Source organism: Aphanomyces invadans, assembly GCF_000520115.1.
Source record: "Aphanomyces invadans strain NJM9701 unplaced genomic scaffold supercont1.2, whole genome shotgun sequence".
NCBI lineage: Eukaryota > Oomycota > Saprolegniomycetes > Saprolegniales > Verrucalvaceae > Aphanomyces > Aphanomyces invadans.
In genome coordinates, this window is record NW_008580147.1 from 1,937,521 (window position 1) to 1,961,393 (window position 23,873).

General features: G+C 53.1%; 8 protein-coding genes across 8 annotated transcripts; 3 read left to right on the forward strand and 5 right to left on the reverse strand.

Moving 5' to 3' along the window:
• Positions 1-83: 83 nt before the first annotated feature.
• Positions 84-496, reverse strand: H310_01446 (hypothetical protein; the record flags this gene model as incomplete). Its single annotated transcript, XM_008864551.1, has 3 exons — positions 84-92; positions 142-273; positions 323-496. The coding sequence occupies 3 exons, from the start codon at positions 494-496 to the stop codon at positions 84-86; spliced, it is 315 nt and encodes a 104-aa protein (XP_008862773.1).
• Positions 497-830: 334 nt separating this feature from the next.
• H310_01447 (hypothetical protein) lies at positions 831-6,698 on the reverse strand (the record flags this gene model as incomplete). Its single annotated transcript, XM_008864552.1, has 14 exons — positions 6,369-6,698; positions 6,097-6,316; positions 5,073-6,044; positions 4,771-5,021; positions 4,479-4,655; positions 3,851-4,419; positions 3,272-3,804; positions 2,565-3,218; positions 2,309-2,509; positions 2,043-2,252; positions 1,745-1,981; positions 1,449-1,700; positions 1,173-1,403; positions 831-1,118 (listed from the first exon to the last, which is right to left on the reverse strand). Exons 1-14 carry the CDS (start codon positions 6,599-6,601, stop codon positions 831-833), a joined length of 5,028 nt encoding a protein of 1,675 aa, XP_008862774.1. The 5' UTR covers positions 6,602-6,698.
• A 1,185-nt stretch (positions 6,699-7,883) lies between these two features.
• On the forward strand, positions 7,884-12,123 carry H310_01448 (hypothetical protein; the record flags this gene model as incomplete). Its single annotated transcript, XM_008864553.1, has 10 exons — positions 7,884-8,190; positions 8,245-8,464; positions 8,519-9,463; positions 9,526-9,827; positions 9,883-10,053; positions 10,109-10,722; positions 10,779-11,311; positions 11,359-11,664; positions 11,711-11,785; positions 11,836-12,123. Exons 1-10 carry the CDS (start codon positions 7,967-7,969, stop codon positions 12,121-12,123), a joined length of 3,678 nt encoding a protein of 1,225 aa, XP_008862775.1. The 5' UTR covers positions 7,884-7,966.
• Positions 12,124-12,364: 241 nt separating this feature from the next.
• H310_01449 (hypothetical protein) lies at positions 12,365-13,567 on the reverse strand. Its single transcript, XM_008864554.1, has one exon. The coding sequence runs from the start codon at positions 13,485-13,487 to the stop codon at positions 12,426-12,428; it is 1,062 nt and encodes a 353-aa protein (XP_008862776.1). The 5' UTR covers positions 13,488-13,567; the 3' UTR covers positions 12,365-12,425.
• Positions 13,568-16,579: 3,012 nt separating this feature from the next.
• H310_01450 (hypothetical protein) lies at positions 16,580-17,488 on the forward strand. The gene is made up of 3 exons (XM_008864555.1): positions 16,580-16,947; positions 16,996-17,097; positions 17,151-17,488. The coding sequence occupies exons 1-3, from the start codon at positions 16,643-16,645 to the stop codon at positions 17,473-17,475; spliced, it is 732 nt and encodes a 243-aa protein (XP_008862777.1). The 5' UTR covers positions 16,580-16,642; the 3' UTR covers positions 17,476-17,488.
• On the reverse strand, positions 17,472-19,437 carry H310_01451 (hypothetical protein; the record flags this gene model as incomplete). Its single annotated transcript, XM_008864556.1, has 10 exons — positions 17,472-17,789; positions 17,841-17,978; positions 18,033-18,293; positions 18,322-18,432; positions 18,494-18,727; positions 18,785-18,856; positions 18,904-18,975; positions 19,034-19,212; positions 19,270-19,306; positions 19,363-19,437. 10 exons carry the CDS (start codon positions 19,435-19,437, stop codon positions 17,472-17,474), a joined length of 1,497 nt encoding a protein of 498 aa, XP_008862778.1.
• A 309-nt stretch (positions 19,438-19,746) lies between these two features.
• Positions 19,747-22,494, forward strand: H310_01452 (hypothetical protein). The gene is made up of 7 exons (XM_008864557.1): positions 19,747-19,952; positions 20,058-20,594; positions 20,654-20,779; positions 20,832-21,077; positions 21,126-21,466; positions 21,527-22,397; positions 22,448-22,494. The coding sequence occupies exons 1-6, from the start codon at positions 19,821-19,823 to the stop codon at positions 22,074-22,076; spliced, it is 1,932 nt and encodes a 643-aa protein (XP_008862779.1). The 5' UTR covers positions 19,747-19,820; the 3' UTR covers positions 22,077-22,397; positions 22,448-22,494.
• H310_01453 (hypothetical protein) lies at positions 22,178-23,805 on the reverse strand (the record flags this gene model as incomplete). The annotated part of the gene is made up of 9 exons (XM_008864558.1): positions 22,178-22,250; positions 22,324-22,409; positions 22,472-22,497; positions 22,541-22,694; positions 22,755-22,919; positions 22,969-23,301; positions 23,349-23,446; positions 23,506-23,632; positions 23,698-23,805. 9 exons carry the CDS (start codon positions 23,803-23,805, stop codon positions 22,178-22,180), a joined length of 1,170 nt encoding a protein of 389 aa, XP_008862780.1.
• Positions 23,806-23,873: the final 68 nt, after the last annotated feature.

The following is a 23,873-nucleotide window of genomic DNA, read 5'->3' on the forward strand; positions in this document are numbered from 1 at the left end:
AGGATCAAGTCCTCGGTCAGTCGCACATTTGTCTTTTCCAACTCCTGTGGCGCAGTCAGACCATTGGCGAGGGCGACGCAGTATCACCTGATCTGTCAAGGGCGCTCTCAACGCGACTGTACTGGCTATCTCCACCGGAACTTGTTGCGGTGCGTCTCGCAGGGGCATGTCCCGGCTGGCATTGTCAACGTTGCCGTCGGACGTGTACTTCTGAAGTTGAGCGGCCAATCTGGTGTTCTCGTCGTGCAACTTGGTCCTTGTCGTATTGAGCTCCTGTCGCTGTGGTGAGAACAAGTCGAGATCTTGCAATTGCAGTGTATACCAAGGCATTGGCGAGGGTCGCCGCAAGCTGGGCTTCCGTTTGCTGCAGTTTGTCGTTGGCTTGGTCCAATTGAGACTTAAGTTGAACCAACTCGTATGCTCCTTCGACAACCTGATGCTCCAGCTGAATCTGCCGAACGTTGGCGTCGGTGGCAGCCCTGACCAATGCTGCCATCTTTTCTGTTAGTGTCCGTGTGTTGAGCGCCATTTGTTGGCGAAGAGTGTCTTCGTCCTGGAGGGGAATGAGATGATGGTAGAAATGGGAACCGTCGTACTATATCCTCGGAGCTGTTCAACCCCACTTGGTCGCTGGGCTGGCTACTTAATTGTTGCTGTATGCTGAGCAATTCTGAAGTAAGAGTTGAGACATGATCGCTGGTGGAATTTGTGTGCTCTGCGATTTCGCATGTAACGTTAGTAGTCATGAGCCCAGTTTTTTCCAGCAGGGCCACTTGTGCCCGCAGCCGAACGTTAGCCTGCGCCACTTCACCGCAACTAGCTTCGGCATCCTAGTTATGTGCGAAGTGAGGAAGTGGGAATTGAGGGAGCCGGCGAGTGTAACGTACAGCAAGCTTTTGCTGCAGCGTCTCCACTTGCTTTGCGTTGGTTTTCACTTCGCTTTGACTGATCTCGAGTTGAGATTTCAGCGACAGGATCTCGATGTTCTTGGAGGAAAGTTGAGATGACAAGTCCAGCTCACTAAGATGGACGTCATGGATGGCCTTCTTGGACTCGGCGACTCTCTGGGCCAGCACAGCGTTGTCCTTCTTCAGTTGCATCTTCATTGTTTCTTCCGCCTGAGGAGTACGTCCTTGAGCCTCATGAGCCTCATTGCACAATATGGAACGAACCAGCACGACGACCTCCTTCACAGCGATGCGCTCTTGTACTTGATCGAGGCGAAGTTGCATTTGCTGCAACTCTGATCCAAGCTCGACCACCTGCTGTGACCTCTCGGTCAGCTGGCTGTCCAATTCCGCCTCGACTTGCTTGGACACCAACTGGCTCTGTTTTATCATGTGGAGCTCGTCCGCAAGCGTCGCGTGCGCTTGTACGAGTTGTTCTCGAACGTCTTCGAGCTCCTACACCTACTGTCAGAGTGCCATAGGACGCCAAAAATGACAAACCTCAACCGTAGCCGACTTTTCCTTAAGCGCTTGTCGCGCCATTTGCAATTCTCGAGTCACTTCGCCCAAACGGAGTTGGTCGACTTGACGCTGGTTTGTCAGGGCGCGGATTTCCGTCTCGCAGTTGGTCAAGGTTTCGTCCATCGCCACCTCCCTTGCCTTGCTCTCTTCCAAGCACGTCGTCAACGTGACGACCTTTTCACGCAACGTGCTGTTGTCAATGTTCGTTTGGGTTTTAAACTGTTCGAACGTCTGCAAATGAATTGAGTCGCGTCAACGTGTTCGTTTTTCAGTACCTCGGCAGACTTGTTGTGGCGTTTTACTTCAGCCGCCGTCTGCGCCAGTTGCGCTTGGACATTGTGGAGCTGCGCCTCCAACACCGCAATCTGGGCGTCACTCGCGGACTTTTGGGCCTCCAAGGCCAACGCGAGTTCCTTTTCTTTGGAATCGGCCAACACCGATTCCATTCGCCGCATGTTCTCCTTGAGTTGGAAGCATTCTTCCTTGTACTCATTGTTCATGGCTTCTAGAATCTATGGTGGCAATACAAAGGCGGCGAATTTCTAAAATACCGGGATAAAGCTGGAAACATACCGTCAGTTGATTCGACTGGGCCAAATGCGATCGAGTCGCTTCGTCTAGCTCCAAGCGCAAGGTAGCCAAGGTATTGTTTAACTCGGCTGCTTTGCCTTCCGCGTTCAGCCGACTGGCCTCCAAGTCGACCACTGATGCATGGAGCGCTGCAACATCCACTTCTTGCTCTTGGAGTTTGTTCGACATACCCCATTGAATCCCTTCAAGCTCCTAAATGGCCGTTGTTTGATTAACCACGGCAGTACATAGTGAAATCGACGTCATACCGTGGCATACATCGATTGGGACTCAAGTTGTTCGTGCGTTGCGGCCAGCACAAGACGAAGCGCGTTCAGATCAGCTGTGAGCTCGGTGACTTGACACATTTGCATCGCAATTTCGCGCTCGTGCAATAGCTCCAAGGCTTCGAACTGAGTCATGAGGGCATCGTTCTCATCTGTCAGCTTTGCGTTGTACACTTCCAATTCCTGTGTCGCCACCGGCATCGTCATCGAGAAATCCGCAAGGAAGGTTCCCACGTACTGAAATTTGCGCCGTCTTGAGGCAGATGTCGTGCTGGGCGTCGTTCATCTTGTTCTGAAGCGCATCTACTTCGCTCACAAACGCATCGACTCGCTGGTTACTTTCCAAGACGAGCGTTGCATTGTGCTCTTTCGACAGCGCAAACATTTGGTCGAGCTCTTCGCATTTTTGCTCGAGTTCTTTGGACGATGCAGCCAATGCTTCGTTGGTAGTTTCAAGTCGTTGAATAAGACTAGCTTGGACGGTTCGATCTGATATGGCATGGTCTAGTTGTTGTTGGAGGGATTGTAGGTTCCTGGCCATTTCGTCGACCTGAGCGTCTTTCGCCGACAGGTTCAATGCATCCGTTTGCGCTTTTAGCTCCAGCGCTTCGACTGTCTGTGCAAGTGCCGCTTCCTTGGCGGCCCACGATACCGCCATCAGTTCGACCGACGCGATTTTTTCCGTCATTTGAGCATTGGCCTTGGTCAGTCGGTCGTTGTCGACCATCAGGTGGGATACGCTTCGTTCCAAGCCCATCACGTGGGCTCGGCGATACATGGCCAAGAAGCATATGTTCACCTTAGTGGTCATGCGGATGCGAGCCCACCGCATGCACGCACGATGTCGCTCGACCATCTTTTGAAAGTGTTTCGTCGCCATCACCCGACGAAACTAGAGAGATGGTCAGAACGACTGTTTGGGGAAGTGCTAAGTAAAGGTGGCACCTGCGATTGAAGTTTCACCGCAGCACGTTGGCGTTGAACTTTCTCGAGCAAGGAAGAAAACGCGCGCTTGGCCAGATATGCCACGCACGCCGCCCGTCCGAGCTTGCGAACGTACATTGCCCGCTGTAATGGACCCAGCCACGTGAGGAGCCACTTGGCGTGTGGCGGCAGTGTCTTGTGCTGCAACAATACGTTCAACAGCTCGAGTTTGTCCTCAACGCTTCGATCGAAAGCCGCGCGCACTTGCAATTTGTAGACCACGACGTTCCACATGCGCGACACACGATTCAGCGTGCGCATTTTGGCGACGTGCATCTTGGCCAACTGCTGGCGGAACCAACACTGCAGCACGATTGCACACCGGCCTTGACGACAGTTCCAATACAAGTTCTCGTACGCTCGAAGCACCACAACCTTGGTTGCGGCACTGACCCACCGCGACTTGGCTAGGTACGACACGAGGCGTTCCTTGAGCGTCGCTGGGGGGAGGGGCGGCGTGACAGCCAAGACACTGTCGAGTAGGTGAATCTTCCCTATAGGGAGCGTGTAAGCACGTTCTAGCCACTAATTGCACCCAACCCGTCTTGAAGAAGAGTCGCGTATCACCAAGCCGGAACGCATCGGTCGGAAAGTCCAAGACGTTGCACAGTGCTTGGGTAAAGAATCGATCGTTGTCACGAAAACGCTCCATGAACGACTGGCCGAGAAAGTCCGAGTAGATGAACACGAGTTCTTCGTACGACACACGGGTCGGCAGCCCCACTTGGAGGACTTGGCACGCTTGGATGGTTCCCGAGCATCGCAATTGTTCGAGGACGCTCTGTCGGTCAAACACGTTCACGTCCATGGCAGGGTTCGGCTTGATGCAACGAATAAAGTTGTTGCGCGTCGAGTCAAGCTCGACGACGAGGCCTTTCATTTGATGCGCAAACATCTCAGACACACTTCCTGGTGGCGTTCTCGACGGCGCGTACGATGCCGACAAATTCAAGAGGTGCAGCGTCGACCCAGCGATGAGTTCCTTGAACTGGGGTGACGCAACGTTGTTATTCTTTTCAATAAAACCCTCAACGTGGTACCGCACGACGCCGGCGTAGTGCTTGATGCAGAACATGTGGGGGACGTCGCGAGGGTGGGGTACGACAAAGCTAGCCACACGCATGATGCGTGACAAAGGGTAGGCAAAGAGGGGGGGCGGGAGACGTACCAAGGGTGCTTTTTGAATGCGGTGTGGAGCTTTTCATTGAATTTCCGGTCTGATTGACCAGCCAAACGCCCTGCCATGTTGAGAAGACTCAAGATGCCTTCCCGGCGGTCGGCAATCAAGGTCAGACACTCCCGGTTGTCGTCGTACGAGACGGCCGCCTTGGTCGAGTCGTTGTGGCTACAATCGGTTTCAGTCCCACGTATCGAAACTAGATCAAGTTGCGATTCCGTACAGTTTTGGCGCAGCTATGACGGCGTCAGCGGGAACTCGGACAAATGGGAAGAGAAGCGACGCGTTTTGAGGGGCCCAAATGTTCTCGGCTTGGTATAGTTCCTGTTCAGCTTTGAGAATGCACTGGTTGAACATGCTCTGCAGCGCTTCGTTGGCGTAGTTGATGAGAAGTTGCTCGAACGAGTTTTGGTTCTTCGGCTCGAAGTCTTCAAACCCAAATATATCGAGCACGCCAATATATGGTAGTTCTTCCCTCAGCGCGACGTTGTACTCCAAGATTTCGGCGCATTGGAACATTAGAGCGGTAAAGACCTTCATCAATGCATAAACGCTCGTTGCCCATCCAACTAACAAACGCCGTACCTGTTCAAAGATCATCTTGGCCACCGTGTCTCGCGAATACGATGCCTGCTGCTTCGTTTTTCCGACAAAGTAGACCGACCCGCGTCGTTGGAATGACCCTTTCGTACGCTCTATTTTCTTCTTGAGCAGCGCGTCGATTAAATCGGCGACCTTGATGCCAAGCAAGTCGGCAATGACATCGATTGCGGCCTCCGGGGCATCTTCGCGATGGATCAGTGCCGTCAATCCTTCTGCCGTGTCCTCTTCGTCAAAACGCAAATTGCCAAGATGCAGCACCCCCGCCACGATTCGAAACAGTTCAACTGCGTTAATGTCGGCGAACGCGAGCGCGTCTTTGAGATTCTGAAAGTTCACGCAGTCGTTGACAAATGGACTGGAGGTACACCCCGAACGATTCAAGTAGTGGTATTGTTCGAGCCACGCGTCGCAGTTCGTGAGGCGGTCGGCGTCCTTGGACATGTACGGATTCGGAATCAACTTAAGATCGTGCAGAAGTTTGGCGTCCCCGGATCGGAGCAGTTCATAAAACACGTGGAAGTTGCGCTCGCCGGCGGGGGGGTGCACCACCCGCGACGTTTCAAGCAAGTACGTGTCGATGGACGCGCCAGTCAAGTGCAGCGCATTGCTTGTGAGGTCGGCATCCGGTGAAAACTGGAGCCGCATGTACTTGCCGAACCGACTCGAGTTGTGATTGCGGTGCGTTTTGGCGTTCCCAAACGATTCCAAAATTGGGATCGTCTTCATGAGGCGCTCTCCCAGGCTGTGCTCCATGCCGCCCCGCTCTGGATGCTCGTCTTCATCGTCTTGGTTCGACCGTGGCAACGGTACTCCCGCGCTACCCCCCGTGAATTTCGACCGCTCGGTCAAGAAATCCAAGATGATTTTCGACGTTTCTGTTTTGCCAGACCCGCTTTCGCCGCTGATGATGATCGATTGATTCTGTTTGACCGTGCGCAGTTGTCGATACGCATTCTAGCAACATACACGTTCAAAATGGAGGAAAACGTCCGCGTCAGTGCTGCACCTCAGCGACGTTGTATGGATGGGGCGGTGATTTGTCCAGCGACTGCGTCGCAAACATAGCTTTCTCGAGCCTCTTCAAGTACCGCAGCGGATTGACGGCGATCAAGACGTTTGACATGGACGTGTATGGCTGCCGATCAGTCGAGATCCATCGGTCATACAGGTTTTTAAGCAATGCTGCCTCGTGGAGGTAGCGCAGCGACGTCATGTCAGGGCATGTTCTACGTATCGTCGAACGTGTTGATTAAGTGCTAAGGTTATGAAAGTACGTACGTGAAGAGCGGGTTTGCAGGGCATAGTGTCATTGTGTGGAGCTGCACGGACTCTGTTTGATTCGGCATGCGACTTCCTGTCCGCTCGTCGATGAGGGCGCACGTGCCGACGCTTTCTGCGACATTGACACTCGTCAGCTTGACGAGCACCCAGTCGTCGGACGCTTCATTATCCTTCTTCCAGTACAGGTCGTTCACTCGGTAGATACTGTCCATGACAAGATCGCCGTCCATGACTCTTGTCGAGCTGTGTCGGTGCAGGCGGGACGCGATCCTCGTGTGAGCGAGCGTTGGGTACTTGATGTGGATGCCACGGCGCTGGTGGGTGAACACGATTAAACGTATCTTTGTGGGTAAAAACCTCCTTCAAGATGTTCGAAGCACCAATCAGAGCGCGACATTCTGTCGTAGTATTACTAATAATTTCATTCGCGTCGTGCGATTCATTCGATTGAAGTATGGCACTAGGCACATGTTGACTCGACGCGTGGTTCTATCAACAAAATACCTATAAAACGTACATGCTGTGGGCGTTCGTCCCGCAGCACAGTTCCTCCTTTCTTGGCAACTTCGCCCAAAATTCCACCGATCGCATGCGAGTTTGCGATGGGGCGGCACACGAGATCACGCGACGGTGCAGTATTGTTTAGCCAAACTCGGGGGACGAATGTTTGTCGGTCGTGTGCGGAATCTTCATCACCCAGCAACAGCACCGTGCATCTGGCCGTTCAAAGCAGAGTCAGCCACATACTACGACACCGGGCGTAGGTCCCGATTGCTACATGTACATGTCCGTTCCACACGCGAGTTGAATGCCAGTGGCTTGATTCAAAAGAGTGTCGCCGCACTGATGAGTGGAATCCCTTCACGCCATACAGTCCCTTGCGAGCTCACTGTAAACCGAGCAAATGAGGGATGGTGCACCATGGGGATCGAGTCCAACCGGTCGATTTGTGTGTGACGCTTCCGTCGTGTGGGAGCTGTGAGACAAGAGTAATAGTATTACTAATTTTAGCGGTGTCTACTATTAGTAATGTTTAGTAATTGAATTTGTCACCGATTCCACGAAGATTATTTCTCAAGATCGTCCAACGAATGGAAATATTTCTCACGATCGTCCAGGTTGAACGTTCGGGACGTATTTTTATTCCAAATCATCCACCGCGGCATGATTGGCTAAAAGTCTCATGACCCTGAGGATGCGGAATGCCTAGCATGATGGACCGGGTGTACATGAGTACAGATCGAAAGTCGCTGAGTCATACCGCTCGGTGGCTGTCGCGACCGTTGCGGTGTTGTGGATGGCGGGTGCGGTCGGTGGTTGCAAGGGGCCGCTGAAATTCTGCAATGGAGAGGACTAAAAACCAAAACATCTCTGCGTGACTTACTTCCAAGGTGTCAAGCGGATGAGATTTTTAGCCAATCATGCCGCAGTAGACGATTTGGAATAAAAATACGTCCCGAACGTTCAACTTGGACGATCGTGAGAAATATTTCCATTCGTTGGACGATCTTGAGAAATACCCTTTCACGAACCGGTCGACGGTCACAACACGCAGTTGAATTCCGGTGGCAGCCCAAGCGAGACTCGAGCGGCATATGACTGAAACAGCGCCGAGCCAGCTTTGTGTGGGGCATCTCTATTGGGCCCAAACGAAGCCCAATGAATGGACACTCACCCGGCTTTCTTCCTTCGATGCGTCATCGGCATCTGCCGTGTTCGAAATCGTCGATGAATTTACTGACGCCGCCGTCCCTGGGTCCGATCAACTCACGGTGGACACGACCACTTGCGCGGTCTGCCCGGCAAACCCTCTTTTCGTGTACTGAGTGTCGAACCCTCCATGTGACGTGATCTCAAATGCTCTGGTCACTAGGACAAGGTCAGACATGACCGCAATGCGGTACTTGCACGAAGCTGCTGTGGTGAAAAACCTCCACGATCGATGGATCGCCGATGATCGGCAACCATACACGTCCATGTCGAATGTCCTCATCGCCGTGAACCCGCTGCGGTACTTGGCGGCTGTGGACAAGTCCATGTATGTTCGCCAGTCGTTGGACAAGTCGCCTCCTCACCCCTTCCACGTTGCCGAAGTACGCGCATCTACGGCCTCCAGTGCAACGAACACCATCTGACGTCCCCCTTAGAATGCCTACCGGCAGCTGCGATCCATGCGGCAGAACCAGTCGATTGTCATCAGTGGCGAGAGCGGATCCGGCAAGACTGAAACGTCAAAGATCATCTTAGAGTTTCTAACCGATCGATCCTCACTGGACGACTACAACGCGACGGCTTCAGTCCTTACGGACAGCCACGCCCGCGAGCAAGCTCTTGGCGACCGACTCATGGATACGATTCCAATTCTCGAATCGTTTGGAAACGCCACGACCCACCGCAACCACAACTCAAGTCGGTTCGGCAAGTACATGCGGCTCCAATTTACGCCGGACACGAGCGGCTCGGATTCGGCGCTGCACTTAGCCGGCGCGTCCATCGACACGTATTTGCTGGAAACCACCCGTGTTGTGTTGCCGCCGGCCGGCGAGCGGAACTTTCACGTGTTCTATGAACTGCTCCGGTGTGGCGACGCATCGCTTCTCAACGAACTCAAACTTGTTCCGAATCCGTACGCCAAGGTTGAAAAAGCCCGACAGAACGATGTGGAGGCGTGGATTGACGAATACCAGTACCTGAATCTATCTGGTTGTACTTCGAATCTGTTCCTTGACGACTGCGACAACTTTTCCAAGCTCGTGAAGGCGTTGCAATACATTAACATCGACGCGACAGAACTATTCCGGGTAGTGTCGGGGCTGCTCCATCTCGGCAACATCCAGTTTGACGAGGAAGAGACCGAAGAAGGCATGACGGCAGCGGTTCACCTCGACGACAGAGCAAGCGCTGTTACCGTCGCCGCCGAGATGCTTGGACTCGATCCCGTCAGTCTCTTGAATGCGATCCTAACCAAGAAATTTAGTCGACTGCAAGGACGACCAGGGCTGCAACGCGAAGCGTCGGTGCATTTCAAGAAGAAGGATACGCGCCAAGCCAGCTACTCGCGGGACACAATCGCCAAAGTCATCTACAAGCATGTACGTGTGGCGTCCAGGTCGCGTGCCTGCCGTGAGATGCGATTTTATTTTCATCGTCGCAGGTGTTTGGATCGCTCATGCGGCAATGTGCGGACGCCCTCGAGTATAACCTGGCGCAAAAAGACGAGCTGCCGTACATTGGGGTACTCGATATCTTTGGGTTTGAAGATTTTGAACCGAAGAACCGCAACTCGTTTGAGCAACTTCTCATCAACTACGCCAACGAGTCACTCCAGAGTCTGTTCAACCAGTGCATCCTCAAAGCGGAGCAAGAATTGTACCAAACCGAGCACATTTGGGATCCACACAACGTGTCACTGTTCTTTCCATTCGTCAAAATGAACCACGTCGCAACATCGCCTCGGTACCTCCCAATTGGCAACCACATCCAAGTTGTCATGAGTTTGATGCGCCAGTAGCTTCGTGGCCCGCCAACCGATCGCGTACGATGACAACAATGAGTGCCTAAAGCTCATTGCCGCCAAGAACGAAGGAATGTTTGCCATTATCGACACGGTGGCCAAAGTCGCCGGGCCTACGGATCGCCGCCTCATTGACAACTTTCAAAAATACTTTGCCAAGCATCCATGGTACTGCTTTCTGCGTCTACAACATGTCCTTCACGGTGTGTATTGTGTGGTCCAGCTTTATCCAGCCGCATCCAAAAGATATGCAGCATACGTTTTGCATTCGACACTACGCAGGCGTCGTCCGCTATCGCATTGATTCGTTCTTGGACAAAAACAGCAACCTCACGTCCGGCCAGTTTGACGATCTGCTCAAGTCGTCAACCGTCACCATCCTGCGCAGCACGTCGGCCGCGACAGAATTGCCGCTTATCGACCCCACGACGGCACGACCGCAATATCTTGCCGCTGCCAAGACATCCGGAAGCGTCTCCCAGTTGTTTTCCGTTCAAATGCGAACCCTAACGAACGAATTGATGGCGACTCGAAGCAACTTTATTCGATGTATCAAGCCAAACGCTGCGATGGACGCGACGGTCTTCACGCGCACCAGTGTGCTGGAGCAGCTCCGGTGTTCTGGCACAATTCAAGCATGCCAAGTGCTGCAAGTCGGGCTGCCAACGCGTGTGGCGTATTTGGATATTGCCGCCACGTACACAGCCGTCCTAGGAGCCGACTTTATGTTTCAATACTACGCCAACGATCGGCTGTTCACGCAAGCCCTTTGCAGCGTGCTCGAGTTCCCAGCGGACTCGTATCGCCTGGGAGACTCTCGCCTCTTTTTCAAGACAGGTACACGGTGTGTGATCTGACCTCGCCTCGCTCATCCTCTACGCTGGAACGCGCAGGAAAGATCCACTTGCTGGACAAGTTGCTGAATGTGGCCCCGACCATGACCGTGGAGGAGCTCAAGGCGCGGCTAACACACTACCTCGTCAAGCGTCGGTGGATCTCGGCGGCGACTAAGGTTGTCGTGCTTCGGCATGTTCAAGCGCATTATGCTGCTGTCCGACGCAAGCACCACGCCGTTGTCCTTCAATGCTGGTTTCGGCAGTGTATAGCGAGGCGACAAGTGGCAAGATTGCGCAAGCAGCGACGAGTGGCAATGTTGTGGGGTCGGTTTGCGTCCAAGTGTGGCGTGCAGCGGGCCTTCCATGGCGTCCCAGAAGACAAGTTCACGTTGTTGCAGGCATTGCTTCGACAGCGCGTGCTGCCGTCGCGTTGTAAGTGGCTCTTGAATTGGCTCGGGCCACTGCAGCGGGCCATGTATGTTCAGAAACTGGGCAAGGCGGCATGCATGGCCTATTTGGCGAAGCGTGCCTTCCTTTCGTTGTTCGAAATCGTACGCGAACGCCGCGCGTGTGTAAAGATCCAGGCGCAGGTAATGGAGGCGCTTCCAATTATTCACGTGCTCATGAGGTTGACAAGGTTCGTCGAGCGGCGGCAACCGCGGTCGTGGACTCCATGCGTAAGCAGAAAAAGGCGCAAGAGCATTGGCGGCGCATTCGAATTCGCGTAAAAGCCACAATTTGGTTCTTTGCCATGTTTCGTCGAGCTCACGTGGTGTGTCTTGAACATGACAATTCCCGTCTGAAGCGGGAAAACGACGAGTTGCGAGCCAAAAATGCCGTCTTGGAGGCCCAGCTCCAAAGTTCCTCGTCGACCGCAACGCAAGACGAAAATGTTTGCGACTTGGAGCGCCAGCTCCTCCTGTTACAGCATAAGTTGGACGAGGTAAGCAGCTGGACCAAGGAACTGTGGTGAGGGTGGTGTACTCTAGGCGATGCGCTTGAATTCGTTGACTCCAACGTCGAGCGGTTCCAGCAGCACTCGCCGTAACTCCCCGACGCCCACGGTGCATTGGGATGGCTTATTGACGGAGAGAGTTTAATGATTCTCGCTTAGGAGTGGACGTCGGCGAAATCCTTCTCGGAACACATGGGTGGTGGCGAAATGTTCCAATCCTTCAACCCCACATCGCCGTACGCCAAGTCGTTTGCACACCGCAGCAGCAGCACCGCTTTCACAATCCATCGTCGATATGATTCGGACGTGCCGTCGCGATTGCAGCGAGAAGTCGAGCAGCAGCAAGACATCACGAGGAAAATCCGCGAGCTTGTCCGGATCTGTGCCAAAGTGGAGCGGTACGCCATTGCTATACGGGTCCAACGCAAACCATCGGTTCACGTGTAGTCCAGTGAGTCCGCCATGAGGGACGGCTTTCGGTCGAGAGCCGCCGCACCTGTGACAGGTCAGAGGGACAGTTTTCAATGGAGCCCCACGCGTGAGGCCAAAGGGTGGCGCGCTATGCCGCGCAAACCCATTGGACTTGAGGTAAGGCAAAGTTTCAGGAACTAGTGCAGTCTTCGCACGTAAGAACTGTTTGAAAACAACCTGGCGCAGAATATTTTGCAGGTACCGCGTCGAGCGTCGTGGAGCACACCAGAGCTGGTTCATATCACATACTCATTAAATACTACGGCATCACGTGGACTCTATGCCGCATTGCAATTGACAGCACTTTCGACCGTATTCACGTATTGTCGTTTCGTGGACTGGCCGACGTCTCGGTACGTCAGCAAGTCGTCGAACGTGTTCTTGCGTTTCAAGGTCGGCGTGAAGACATCGCTGGTCAGCTGGATGAGCTCCATCAAACTCAGCCACAACTTGCGGCTTCGCACGATGTTGGTCATGCACTGCCGTGTCACGTACGCGCCAAATTGCGATGAGACGGATAGGAGACGCCACGCCGGCATGACAAACGTGTCGATGAACCCCAAGTGCATCTTGGCCTCTTCGTAGCTGTAAAGATCCGCCTTCATGAACCCGCTAATGGGCAGCTGCAGGCGTTCTTCTTCGTCCACTTGCATACAGAACTCGCGCAGGACAGAGTGTGACCACCACTTGGCAAGGTCGAGGCTTTTGGTGGCGTTGGATATGTCCGCACAATGCAAGATCATCTTGGCTTGAGTCAGTGGATCGTCTTTGTCGTCAGCGTAGGCCTGAATGACCTGAGGATGTAGCGCCATGTCGGTGGCCAGGATCAATTCCTCGATCATGACTCGGACGGAATCGGCATCCGCGGTGTCCAGATTGTCGAACATACGTTCCTTCGTCATGGTGTCGACGGCGACGCACGCATGCATTGCTTCCAGTACTGACCCCTTGTGGGATGCGTACTCTTGAGCCCACGCGGATTTAGTTGTCTCGTGGAAAGAGCTTGTTCGTCCATTGTGCTGAATGTCGTGGCAGAGAGCCGCCAAGAGCAAGGCGGCGACTTGGAGGGGCGTGAACGGGTTTCGGATGCAGCTTTGAAGGAGCAGGTGTGTCGTATGCATGACGCAAAACGCGTGTTTGAAGTTGTGGTATGGCACGGCTTGGTACATCGACGCAACGTGTGCGCAAAAGGCGTGGGCGGTATTGTTGTCGAGGTGGAGGAACTCGGTGGTTCCAGACTCGACCAGGATTTGCACGGCCATCGACACTAGGTCAGCTGTGCTGTGTATCCTTGGGTCAATCTCCACGTCTAAATTCCATGTCGGTTGCGCGCTCCCCATCGGTCGATTCGTCGGCGCTGCTGCTGCAGGGTGAATCACGGACTGATCCGTCCGGCCGGCACCATCGCGCTGTAGGTCGCATGCCGTGGATTTAAAACATCTCTCAAGATTTAGGTTTTTGTATAGAATTAAATTGGCGATGGCTCTTGGCATGTGAACTGTCGCATTCTTTAAGTGTCACAACTTTACTGTTGACGCGTGGGCCAAAGTTGTGTGGGACAAACAAGGCGACGTATCGCAGCTTTCGTGGGGTGCGACGAGCGCGGCCGGTCCTTGCCGTCAAGACGGCCGTACCCGAGGAGCCTCAGTGCCTCTGACCGCACAAGACCAAGCCACATACAACGACGAGTGTAAGGGAGTAGGTGGAGGTGTTCGGGCCGTCCACTGGGCACCTCATGTCCCAGATGCCTACTATCCTTATTCCGACTTGAATTTTGAAGCTCGGTCCTATTCGTGTCGTGGAAGTTCTGACCACGAGCACATTCAGCGTCTTGGAAGACGCTTTTGTACCCGAAGCCTTGCAGTGGCTTGCCCTGGCGGCGGAGAGTTGAGTTGCTGTATTCTCCCATGGCACTTTCTAAACTCCCTTTAGCGCTCACACCCACTCAGGCATTTTATGAGCTTGCGAAGCGGCCTGTTGTCGCAGCCAGCATGAAACCCTTAACCGCGCGTGTCGCCCAACCGCGACGAAACAACGACGAAACCGATTCCACGCAATACTTTCTCCAGCAACCCTTCCGGCGCGTTGTAGAAACACCAGCGAAGCTCACGCTTCGTGCGCGCAGCATTCAAAACTGGTCTGGCTTCGTTTGTCGGGGTTTCAAGCTCTATGTACAATTGCATCCATTTCTTGGGTGGGCATGTCTTCACATTACCACAAATATAAACCAAAAATCTCTATAACCCAGTTTGATCATCGCATAGAAATATAGGAAGTTGAGTAGACGAAGTCCACAATGTTCATCGTTTTCGCCCGTCTCTCTTGGCATTGGCCACTTTGGACTCTGGATGCAGGGCCATGAACTTGTACTGCTGCGTAGTATAGTTGAAGTGTACCTTCAACCAATTCGTCATGGGGTCATGAGAAATGTGGATGTTGACTTAAATATACACACCCACCAAGTGAAACCGGATAGAAGGATTACCACGGACGGGTGTGCATGTGAGACACATCTCCACGCAAGTCGAGTCGGCAAGGTAGGCAATGTCTCCGGCCGCTTACGTGTCACAAGGGACCGAACTCGCTTTCTCGACCCTTCCATATTCCATCGAGTGGGCGCGCGGCGTGTGCTGCTGGGCAACGGGGGTCGAAAATTTCGAGCCATTCCCCGTTTGGCCCAAGTCTGGGCCAAAAGGACCAAGCGGTGGTTGTTCGATGTGTATAAAAATGATACCCGAATGGGACAAACTGCCAAGCCACCGCGCCGTTGTTGCATGGCCTTACCACGCCACGACTTTGCCCAGCAGCGAATTACCTCGGGAGGACGACGAGAGGGGCCTTTATCCCTCCCTACCTTTTCGAAGTAAGCCGCTGCGAATATCAGCGGGAATCCTTGCGATTTCCTGGAAGTGGTCAGCTTGGCCAAACACTGGAAACTTAATATAAACATTATAAAATAGCACCAAGTTTCACGTCGAGTTCTTATGGTTCGGTCGACTCGACAGGTATCACAGCCATGCTAAGCTATACTTACCGAGACGTTCCACATGCCGTATTCAAGGCCGTCGAAGGCACCGCCGGGCGGGCTGCTGTTGTACCGGCGCTGTGGAGAAAGCGTGTGAATGGCTGAATGGATCGACTTATCCAATCATTGAATGTGATACTGTTTTTTATTGTCCAATCAATCTACTCGATGAAAGCATTAGAAAAGAGGATTTTCAATCGTTTGTACCGTATTCTTCTTCAGAGAGCATCGACGACTTTTTGCCACTGACAAATCCTTGTGAATCTTATGACCTTCGACATTCAATATTTCATTGCCCTTAGTGGTATATTTTAGTACAGTAATGAATCAATTTTTGACATTATCGGGGCCACTGGACTGATTCAAAAATATCAGTACTACAGTAGTACTCTCAAGTCATTGTTGGGGATGGTATTGCCCATACAATATTCACTATTCTGTGTACCAAGGAAGGCAATGTATTTCAAAGTTGGTCGCCATCCTGACACCTGAAGATTGATTGGCATGCAGTATTAGAACAATGTCCAGCCGTGAGTGTCGCTGTTTCCGCCATCGTCTCTATGAACGCCGCCGTCTCCGTCGCGGCTGTGCTCGCAGTCGTGGTGTTCGCAAGTCGACAACACACAACAACAAATCCTACAGTTTTCGACGCAATATTGGTGTTTTGCAATACTTCAAGGGAGTCGCAGCATGGCTCAGACAAGAAAGGTGCTCTACCCCGAGCTTATGATGAGCCTCGACCGCGAATTATGCGAAGAATGCGGTGAAGACGTTCTACTTCGAAGTAGAAAGCGCAGGTTGAATATATAGTGTTGCCACGTAATGGAAACCTCAGTTTCATTTTTCTCTACTTTAATCTACCGGTATGCATTTTCCGTCCAAATTCCATACAATATCAAAATCCGGATAAAAATCGCATATCCGTCAAGTTGGGTGTTGCTGCAGTGACTACGTAGTGATTGGGACAAACTGGCTGGCTAGGGATTATGGTGTCTCTCGCGACAGCCCGCGATGACGCTTCCGTCGACGAACAGGTACCACCCAATCGAGGTCGGTTGCATAATGCCCCCGGTTGCAATGACAGGTCAGTCCTTGTCATGGTCGCACCAGTCACCTCCACAATTTGCCTCACCAGTACGCAGCCGCAACCCAACGCCACATGGGGCGCGTGCTATCCACCGCGACAAATTGTTCTTAATTGTCCGCACTACCGAGTACAGTTGCCAAGCGCAGGAGTCGTACAGTGTGTACTGTACTTGTTGCAACGTCGGCCAATACAGTGGTCTGATGGTGCACGATGGGCAAACTTGATTGGCTTGTATTGAGTATTGAGAGCCGTTTAAATAATCGATTGGGCAAAATGGGACAAACCTTTATCCGTGTGCCACGTACATTTTGTGGAATTGCGTGGGAGGCAGACATCCTCGCCGCCTCGACCGACCGCAAGATTGCTGCCGCCACGTCTCCGCCATGCGTTGTATTAGCTGTAAGAAGGAAGGAGCTTCCAAGCAATGCAGTCGTTGTGGAAACGCTTCATACTGCAGTCGAAGCTGCCAGGTTCGTCACTGGCACGCTGGCCACAAAAAGATCTGCACATCTAAGCCCGTTGTGCTGATCCCGCCGGAAGACGGCCTGCCGCCGATGTACCCAGGACCTCCAGGTTGGATGCACCGAGCCGAGTACTACATACAAACGCTTGGGAAGCTTCCGTTTCTCCCCAAACTCGCGAATAAGTATGAGGAGTACCGCGAACGCGAAGCCCGCACACGTTACCTGTACGTCTTCCCCACATCTAATCTTGCACGTTTTCATCGCACCTGCAGGCGCCATTTTTATAAAAAGCAATCGTACGGCCTGAACGGTGCGATTTCGTTCGCGGATCATGTCGAGAATTTCAAATTGATCGGGTTCGACTTGAACGCCAAGTAAGACAAAGTCCATTCCGCGACACAGAAAGCGATTTGCCTCTTTGACTTAGGCGCCCCCTCTCAGTCACAGACAGCGGCATGTGGTCCTTTGTCGAGATCACCACCACAATTGGGGTGCCGCCGCTTGTGCTCAAGAGCCTTCGCCCGACACTGCCGACATTGGTGACTCGTTGCGTCGTGTGCAGATGCGATTGCACGAGCGAGTGCGCGTGTGGCGTCGCGTATTGTTCGCGAGACTGCCAGCGCGCTGATCTCGTCCGGCACAAGCGCCACTGCGAAAAAGTCCACGCCAAGTACGAGTTTGCTCTCGTGCTGACTGCGCGGTACTGGCAGAGCTTTGATACCCACGAACGACCAAGTTTCGATCTGAATTAAGGCAACTGCTGCTCTTCGTTGTTTGTCTCTTTGCGGTATTCGCGGATGATTGCAGGAATAGACGTCGGTGGAATCATGCCAATCTCCGTCACAACCATCGACACGTACTCCATGGGGGTCAAGTCGTAGACCAAGTTGAGTAGCTTGAGGTTGGACAGGTCCCGCCAGTCCGCCAGAACGTGCGAGCTGGACGCTTCTGCTTTCGGGCGGTTCAATCGATGCGTCGTTGTGTCCGTCGCATACGAGTTGACGAGCTCGTCAGGGTCTCGAAGCTCGTTGTGCGTGATCGAATCCAATTGCACGCGATCGGAAAACTACAAAATGCACGCACGTCGTCACTTCCAACACGTCCTACAGTCACGAACCTTGTACGTTTCACAGCAAAACAGGACGGGGACGTTAAACTCTTGTGCCGTCATCGCACATAGCGCCGTGCCAACGCGGGCGACGGCCGCACCGTTGCTCATGATGGCGGTCGCACCCAAAAACACCTTTGTGACTTCCTACGAGAACTCGACCATGACATACCATCGTTTAAGTGTTCGGGAAGGGTTTACCTTCATCACGTACGACAATGCGTTGATTTGCAAGTACGCGCAGGGAACACCGTGCTCGGCGAGCGCCCGCACAAGCTTTTTGCCTTCGAAATGTGGGCGCGAGTCGACGACCAACACGCGAAACTTGGTCTTGCCGTCGTAGGCTTGCTTGAGGAGTACCTCAATGATGTCAGCCCGCGCGTACGTCAAAATCACGTCGCCGTCCACGATCTTCGTGCACGCGTACTTGGCCACGGCGGTCATCGCCATCAGGATGCGATTCTATCTCGACGTGTGAGATAGACATCACGCGGTTAGACAAGCTTGCCTGAATGTACTGGTCGATTTCGTCCAAGACAAACGACTTGGCGTCGTCGTCGCCTTTCGACGGGTCGAGGGTCGCAATCACGTTGCGGACGTACTGCGCAGAAACAAGTCAGCCCTGACGCTGTCAGTCACACAGTGGAAGCAGCGCATCGTACGCGAATTGCGTTGCCCATTCCGATGCTGTGCGGCCGGCAGTCGATGAGAAACTGAATCAGTGGGCGCAACGTCTTGTCCAAATCGCGACGCAGGACTTTGTCCGCTGGCGCATGGTAGTCTTTGATCACTTGCTTAAACGCAGTGAGCATCGCGACACACCGTGCATTTCCCCCGGCGAGTTTTCCTTCCGCATATTTCAGTCCAAGCGACAGAATCGCCGGGTGGATCTCGGCCTGGAAAACGAATCACTTCGATTGTCCAACAACGTCGTGCGGTCGAGAACTGTGCACCTTGGAAAAGCCGACGTTCAATGAGAGCGAGCTCTCGCGCTCGAATTGCGGTAAGTGGGAAAACAGTGCGACCTGAATCATATCGTGTCGCCCTTGCCGTCGCGTAACGGTGGATGTACCTGTTTCTGGGCCTGGGTTCTCTGAATCACCGAACTCTTCGAATATTTCGCCACTTTCTTGGGATCGTCGTACTAAGGTCAGTGCCTCAGATATCACGACTTAAAAATTTTCATGAGAAGAGAGTGCAACCTGCAAGCGAGCAGAAGGCGGCGCGGGGGCGGCAGCAGGTTTTGCTGTCGGCTTGGCCGGAGCTCCTCCAGATTTGGCCAAACGCTGGGCTTCCTGTTGGGCGCGGCGCTCTTCCTTGGTCAATTTCGGTTTTTTCTCAAAAGTTTGGTTTGCGTGTTTTGCCTTTCGAGCCGCTTTTTCTATCCATTGCGCACGTTCGTCACTCCTCATGGCGTAGAGTACGCGATGCAGCGTACCATCCTCTGCCGAGAGGCAAATCTTCTCCATGCCAGCCTATGCAGTCAAGAAATCCACTCGAAAAAGGTCAAGGAAGGGGTTCATGGGTCTACCGCAACGTCTGGCTTCAACTGAGCGGTGGGTGGTGACTTTTTCGCCTTGTTCTTGGCATCTTGTTTGTCGAGCATCTTCTCTGCAAGGCAGCGCTCCATGAATACAACAAGTCCACATGGAAAGACCAGGGTGTGCACGCCGATCTAGGTGATTCCATCTTGATGAAGCACGTACCTAGCTCTTTAAAGTCGCTTGGATCTGACATCCTTCCGTGGGTACTTCGTCCACCGATTGCAAGCAGCAAATTCCAGTGGTGCGAACGCAGAAATACCGGATAAAATGATCGAGGCATCATCCGGAAATGACACGAAATTACAGCCCATACAATATCCAAGATCATTTCTGTTCCCCACGTGACAGTCCCAGCATAGTGAAATCAAGTCATTCAAACCAAAAACGGCTCATTTGGACGCTTCTGGCAATCTTTCCTGTTACTTGGGCCAAGGTGGCAGCGGCGATGAACGCCAGCGAAGAAGAGTGGCGCGAGATGCTGTACAACAGCGTCGAGTGTGAACTGTGCAACGAGCCGTACGCAGAAGCTGAGGACCACACTCCCAGACTACTCAATTGCGGGCACACTTTCTGCCATGTAAGCACGTTGCTGAGGTTTTGATTTGTCGTCTGATGACGTGCGTGCGCTCGCTTTGCTTCGACCTCTCCTGATATATACCTACCAACGCGTCGATATCCCTAGTCTTGCCTCAGTGACTGGGCTAGCAGTGGCAGCAGTAGCAGCTCCGCCCAGAATGCCATCCAATGTCCGAGTTGTCGGCGTGAAACGGTCATTGCACCCGAGGGACTTCCCAAGAATTTTGAAGTTCTTCGCATCAGAGACGAGCTGGAACAGTGGACGTCCGAACGCCTGGCTGCGTTTCGAGCGCAAAGCGAAAAGGTTATTGAGGAAAAGGAGAAAGCGGCCCTTGAAGCGGAACGCGCAGCTCAAATCGCTCAACAAGAGGCTGAAAAGGCCGCCGAGCGAGCGCAATCGTTGCAGCGGCAGGTTGCAAGCAGCACGAGAGAAAAGCAAGAAGCCATCTCTGCGTCCGAGAAAGCCCATGCTCGTGCGATTCAAGCGGTGGTTCGCGCTGAAGAACTTCAAAACGAAACAGAAGTGCTCAAGCGGCAAGTGGAATGGGATGCGATTCAACTGCATCAGATCAAAAAAGACGCAAGCTGCGCTGCGGCCATCGCCGCTGATTTGCAAACCAAAGCCGACGCCTTGCAAGCTCAGGTACATTCAGTCCAATTCCCATGCCACATGCTCGATGCTGACGCTGATGTGGACCTTAGGTCGACCGGGTCAAGTCGCAGCTTTCGTTGCACTCCGGCAAGCACGATCCAACTCGAATGGTCGTGCTGGTGTGTGAGCCCATCACAGTCGGCTCGTGGCTGCTACCGTACACTCGCTACACAGTCGTACGTCTTAGTCTTTGTGGCAATCACTCGTTGGACTGCTGCGCATGGATAGATCTGTATCGCAAACGAGGATGGTCAAATGGACCCGATGCGCGCGGCCAAGGAGTGGGTATGCAAGTCCAACTACCACGTCCCGCAGCTAGCGTCTGTCAAAGTGTACCGTCGATACAGCGACTTTGTTTGGCTGCACGAAACGCTGTGCGACGCGTTTCCTGGACTATTTGTCCCGTTTTTGCCGGAAAAACACTTTTTCAACAACAATTCCGATTTTGTCTCGGACCGCATGAGGTCCCTGCAGGTACACTCCGCCTGCAACCAGTAGTCACTGATTTCACGAACGGCGCAGGCCTTTCTCCGCGAAGTCCTCCGAAGCCCCGACCTTTGTCGCAGCGACGCCACGCGGTCATTCTTGTTGCTGTCGACGGAAGAACTCGAGAAATTCAAAGCCACCACGGAGAAGCTCCCGAATGCCCGAGATGTTGTCGTAGCCAGGGCGAAATCCCCCCCATCGTCAACCCACTCCTCCTCGTGGCTCGCTCCGGCCGCCACCGGTCAGTGGGCTTGGGGCGCCATGTCGAAGCTGACGTCAAAATTGGCGACGAAAGCCGGTCTTCAAAGTGTCGACGAAACTCCGGTTGATAGCGAGCAGGCATGGATGAACTTGCGACGGAAGAGCTATCAGCAATTGTACGTGTGACCGGCGTGTCTCTATGCCTTGTATTCATTGTTGAGGTTGATTGTGCATAGGTGTGCGCTGTACCAGGCGGCGGCGGAGAAAGGGGCAATCGTTCTCAAACTCGAGCGCAAGCAAGCACGCGATTGGATTTTCATGGGCCAAGGCATGGACCAAGTCGCTCAGTTGGACAATCGAAAACCTACTATGTCGGCGGAGATGATGACGTTTGGCATGGCGCTACGAGGGGTTCCGGACGTGACGGAGCATGCCATTCAGGAAACGCTTCGCATGCACGTCCTGCACCTAGGTGCAATTGAACAAGGATTTGTCCGCGTGACTGCCAAAGAAGCCCTCGTCGAAGAACTCCAACAAGCCGTCGACCAAGAGGTTGAAGCGAGTGCGAAAGAATTGATATCGGACCAAGTGCGTGACGAAAAGGCGCGTCTGGAACGTCAGCGAACCAGCATCGCGGACCAGTTGAAACAGTTGGAGCCGCAGCGGTCATTTTTCGTGGCCAAGAGCTTTGTCAAAAGCTGTGAAGACATGCTGCAGCTAGCTACAGAATCGCGGCAGGCGTGGGAAGCGCTGCGTGATCGCTTGCTCCGTGTGGACTGTGCTTGATGTATATATTCATATTTATCCATTTGATTTCGGTTTGGTATATGCGGCATACGAAGGGGCAACCTTTTGCACGTATGTCTTCATGGATGGCAAATCGTACGTCACTTGGTGTTTTCCAAAGCAAAGCTCGTGGCGCGGACGACGCTGAGGTTGCGCCTTGCGTAGGCGGCCGCTCTTTGGGATAGCATTGGTGGATGTCGTGGTGGTCGCGGTGGCCATGGCGACTTCGGTTATGGCGTCCACGAACGTCTGGACGCCATGCTCGACGTCTTCCACTAGAAGCGTCAAGTCATCCACGCGACCTTTCTCGGCATTGTCCAGGTAGTTTTGAAGCTACGGCATCGATCGTAGCATTGACATCATGTTCGTAGCGAGCAGTCGCGACGATAAAGTACCTTAATGCACACTTGTTCGCCAATTGCTGCACGACACCACGTTTAGAGACATCATCGCGATGTACGCACCTGTAATTTCGGCGGCTGTTACTCGGTATGGCGCGGGCGCATCCTGAGGACGACATTGTTCGATATGGTCTTCACGTACAGAGCATCGCAGCCATGCAATTTCTGCAATGTGCCCAATCGTTTGGAGCTGTCGCTGGCACACTTCAATCCTTTCCTACCGCACGAAGCCATGAGATGGAGTAGAACAGTGGGGGTAGAGGGTGAAGGGGGTCACCTGCAGCTGAAATCGCGCCTCAAAAGAATAGTAAACGCTGTCATCCACTTCTTGTGACGGCGGGGCAGCTGGGGGTGTCTCCACTGTCACAGTAAGCGTCGACTGACTGGGGTGCGAGCCGACGTCCTCTGGCGTGGATGGCACCTTGGTTGAAGCCCGTCGAGACTACGAGTGAACTCGATAACGTCATCAACATGCCACAAAATTGGCATACTTTTGGCTTGGGCTTGGCTGGTGGAGGTGCTGCTTTGACTGGGTCGGGGGTTTGGGGCTTGATGGTGGAATTGGCCTTGGACAGCACTTCTGTTTTCTTGGACCGCTTGCGCTGAACCAACAGTTCGTCCTTGTACAACACGAATACGTACTCATGAAGTTCTGCTCGGGAGGTCAACGTTTGTAGTTCCGAATGCAGGAGACCTGTAAGAAAGTCAACATAGGTCTGGACAACTTCACCCTTGGCCCACGTCTCGGCCAACTCGTATATGGAAACGCATAACCGCGTTTTGTCCATGGAGAGGTGGCCACCGCTGTCGCGCTTCCAATCTTCCTACCACGCGACAGTGTTCTCTCGGAAGAAGCAAATATGCGAGGTACCTCTATAAGGTCGTCAATATGCTGGTCTAGAACTGCTTTCTCGCCATAAATGCATGACGTGCCATAGATGAGTCGCTTGTACAAGTTGACATACTCGTCTACGGAATGCAAAGGTATCATCATGCCAGGTCTGGTCTTTGTGCTCAAGCTTCCATACTTCTCTCCAGCGTCCCATTCCCATCCGAGTCCAAAATCACGAGGCAGCTTTTCCACCACTTGTCCAAGATCGCCACCATAGCGGGGTCTTTCAAATTGGCTTCCATGTCGCCATCAGCGTCATCTATCTGTACACGTTAGATTTGTCACAACAATGGGTGAACCCACAGCAATATGGCCTACCTCGACCAACCTCGCCTGCAGCTGCAGTCAAGTCACCCTTGTTCATCGTGTGAATGAGAGAGAACATCGAGTTGTTGGCCTTTGCGTGCAGCTTCGACCCATCATTCGAGGCAGCCATGATCTTCACACACAGTCAGTTTTCCTTGCTATGTCACAAAAACAGTTACAAACAAAACCGAAAGGTCT

Excerpts from the sequence above, each read along its gene's own strand:
- H310_01452 (XM_008864557.1), top strand. The coding sequence starts at position 19,821 with ATGAACGCCAGCGAAGAAGAGTGGCGCGAGATGCTGTACAACAGCGTC. Across the intron at positions 20,595-20,653 it reads CCGACGCCTTGCAAGCTCAG|GTCGACCGGGTCAAGTCGCA; the intron begins GTACATTCAGTC and ends TGTGGACCTTAG. Across the intron at positions 21,078-21,125 it reads ACCGCATGAGGTCCCTGCAG|GCCTTTCTCCGCGAAGTCCT; the intron begins GTACACTCCGCC and ends CGAACGGCGCAG.
- H310_01449 (XM_008864554.1), bottom strand. The coding sequence starts at position 13,487 with ATGGGGAGCGCGCAACCGACATGGAATTTAGACGTGGAGATTGACCCA.
- H310_01450 (XM_008864555.1), top strand. The coding sequence starts at position 16,643 with ATGCGTTGTATTAGCTGTAAGAAGGAAGGAGCTTCCAAGCAATGCAGT. Across the intron at positions 16,948-16,995 it reads GAAGCCCGCACACGTTACCT|GCGCCATTTTTATAAAAAGC; the intron begins GTACGTCTTCCC and ends TCGCACCTGCAG. Across the intron at positions 17,098-17,150 it reads GGGTTCGACTTGAACGCCAA|GCGCCCCCTCTCAGTCACAG; the intron begins GTAAGACAAAGT and ends TCTTTGACTTAG.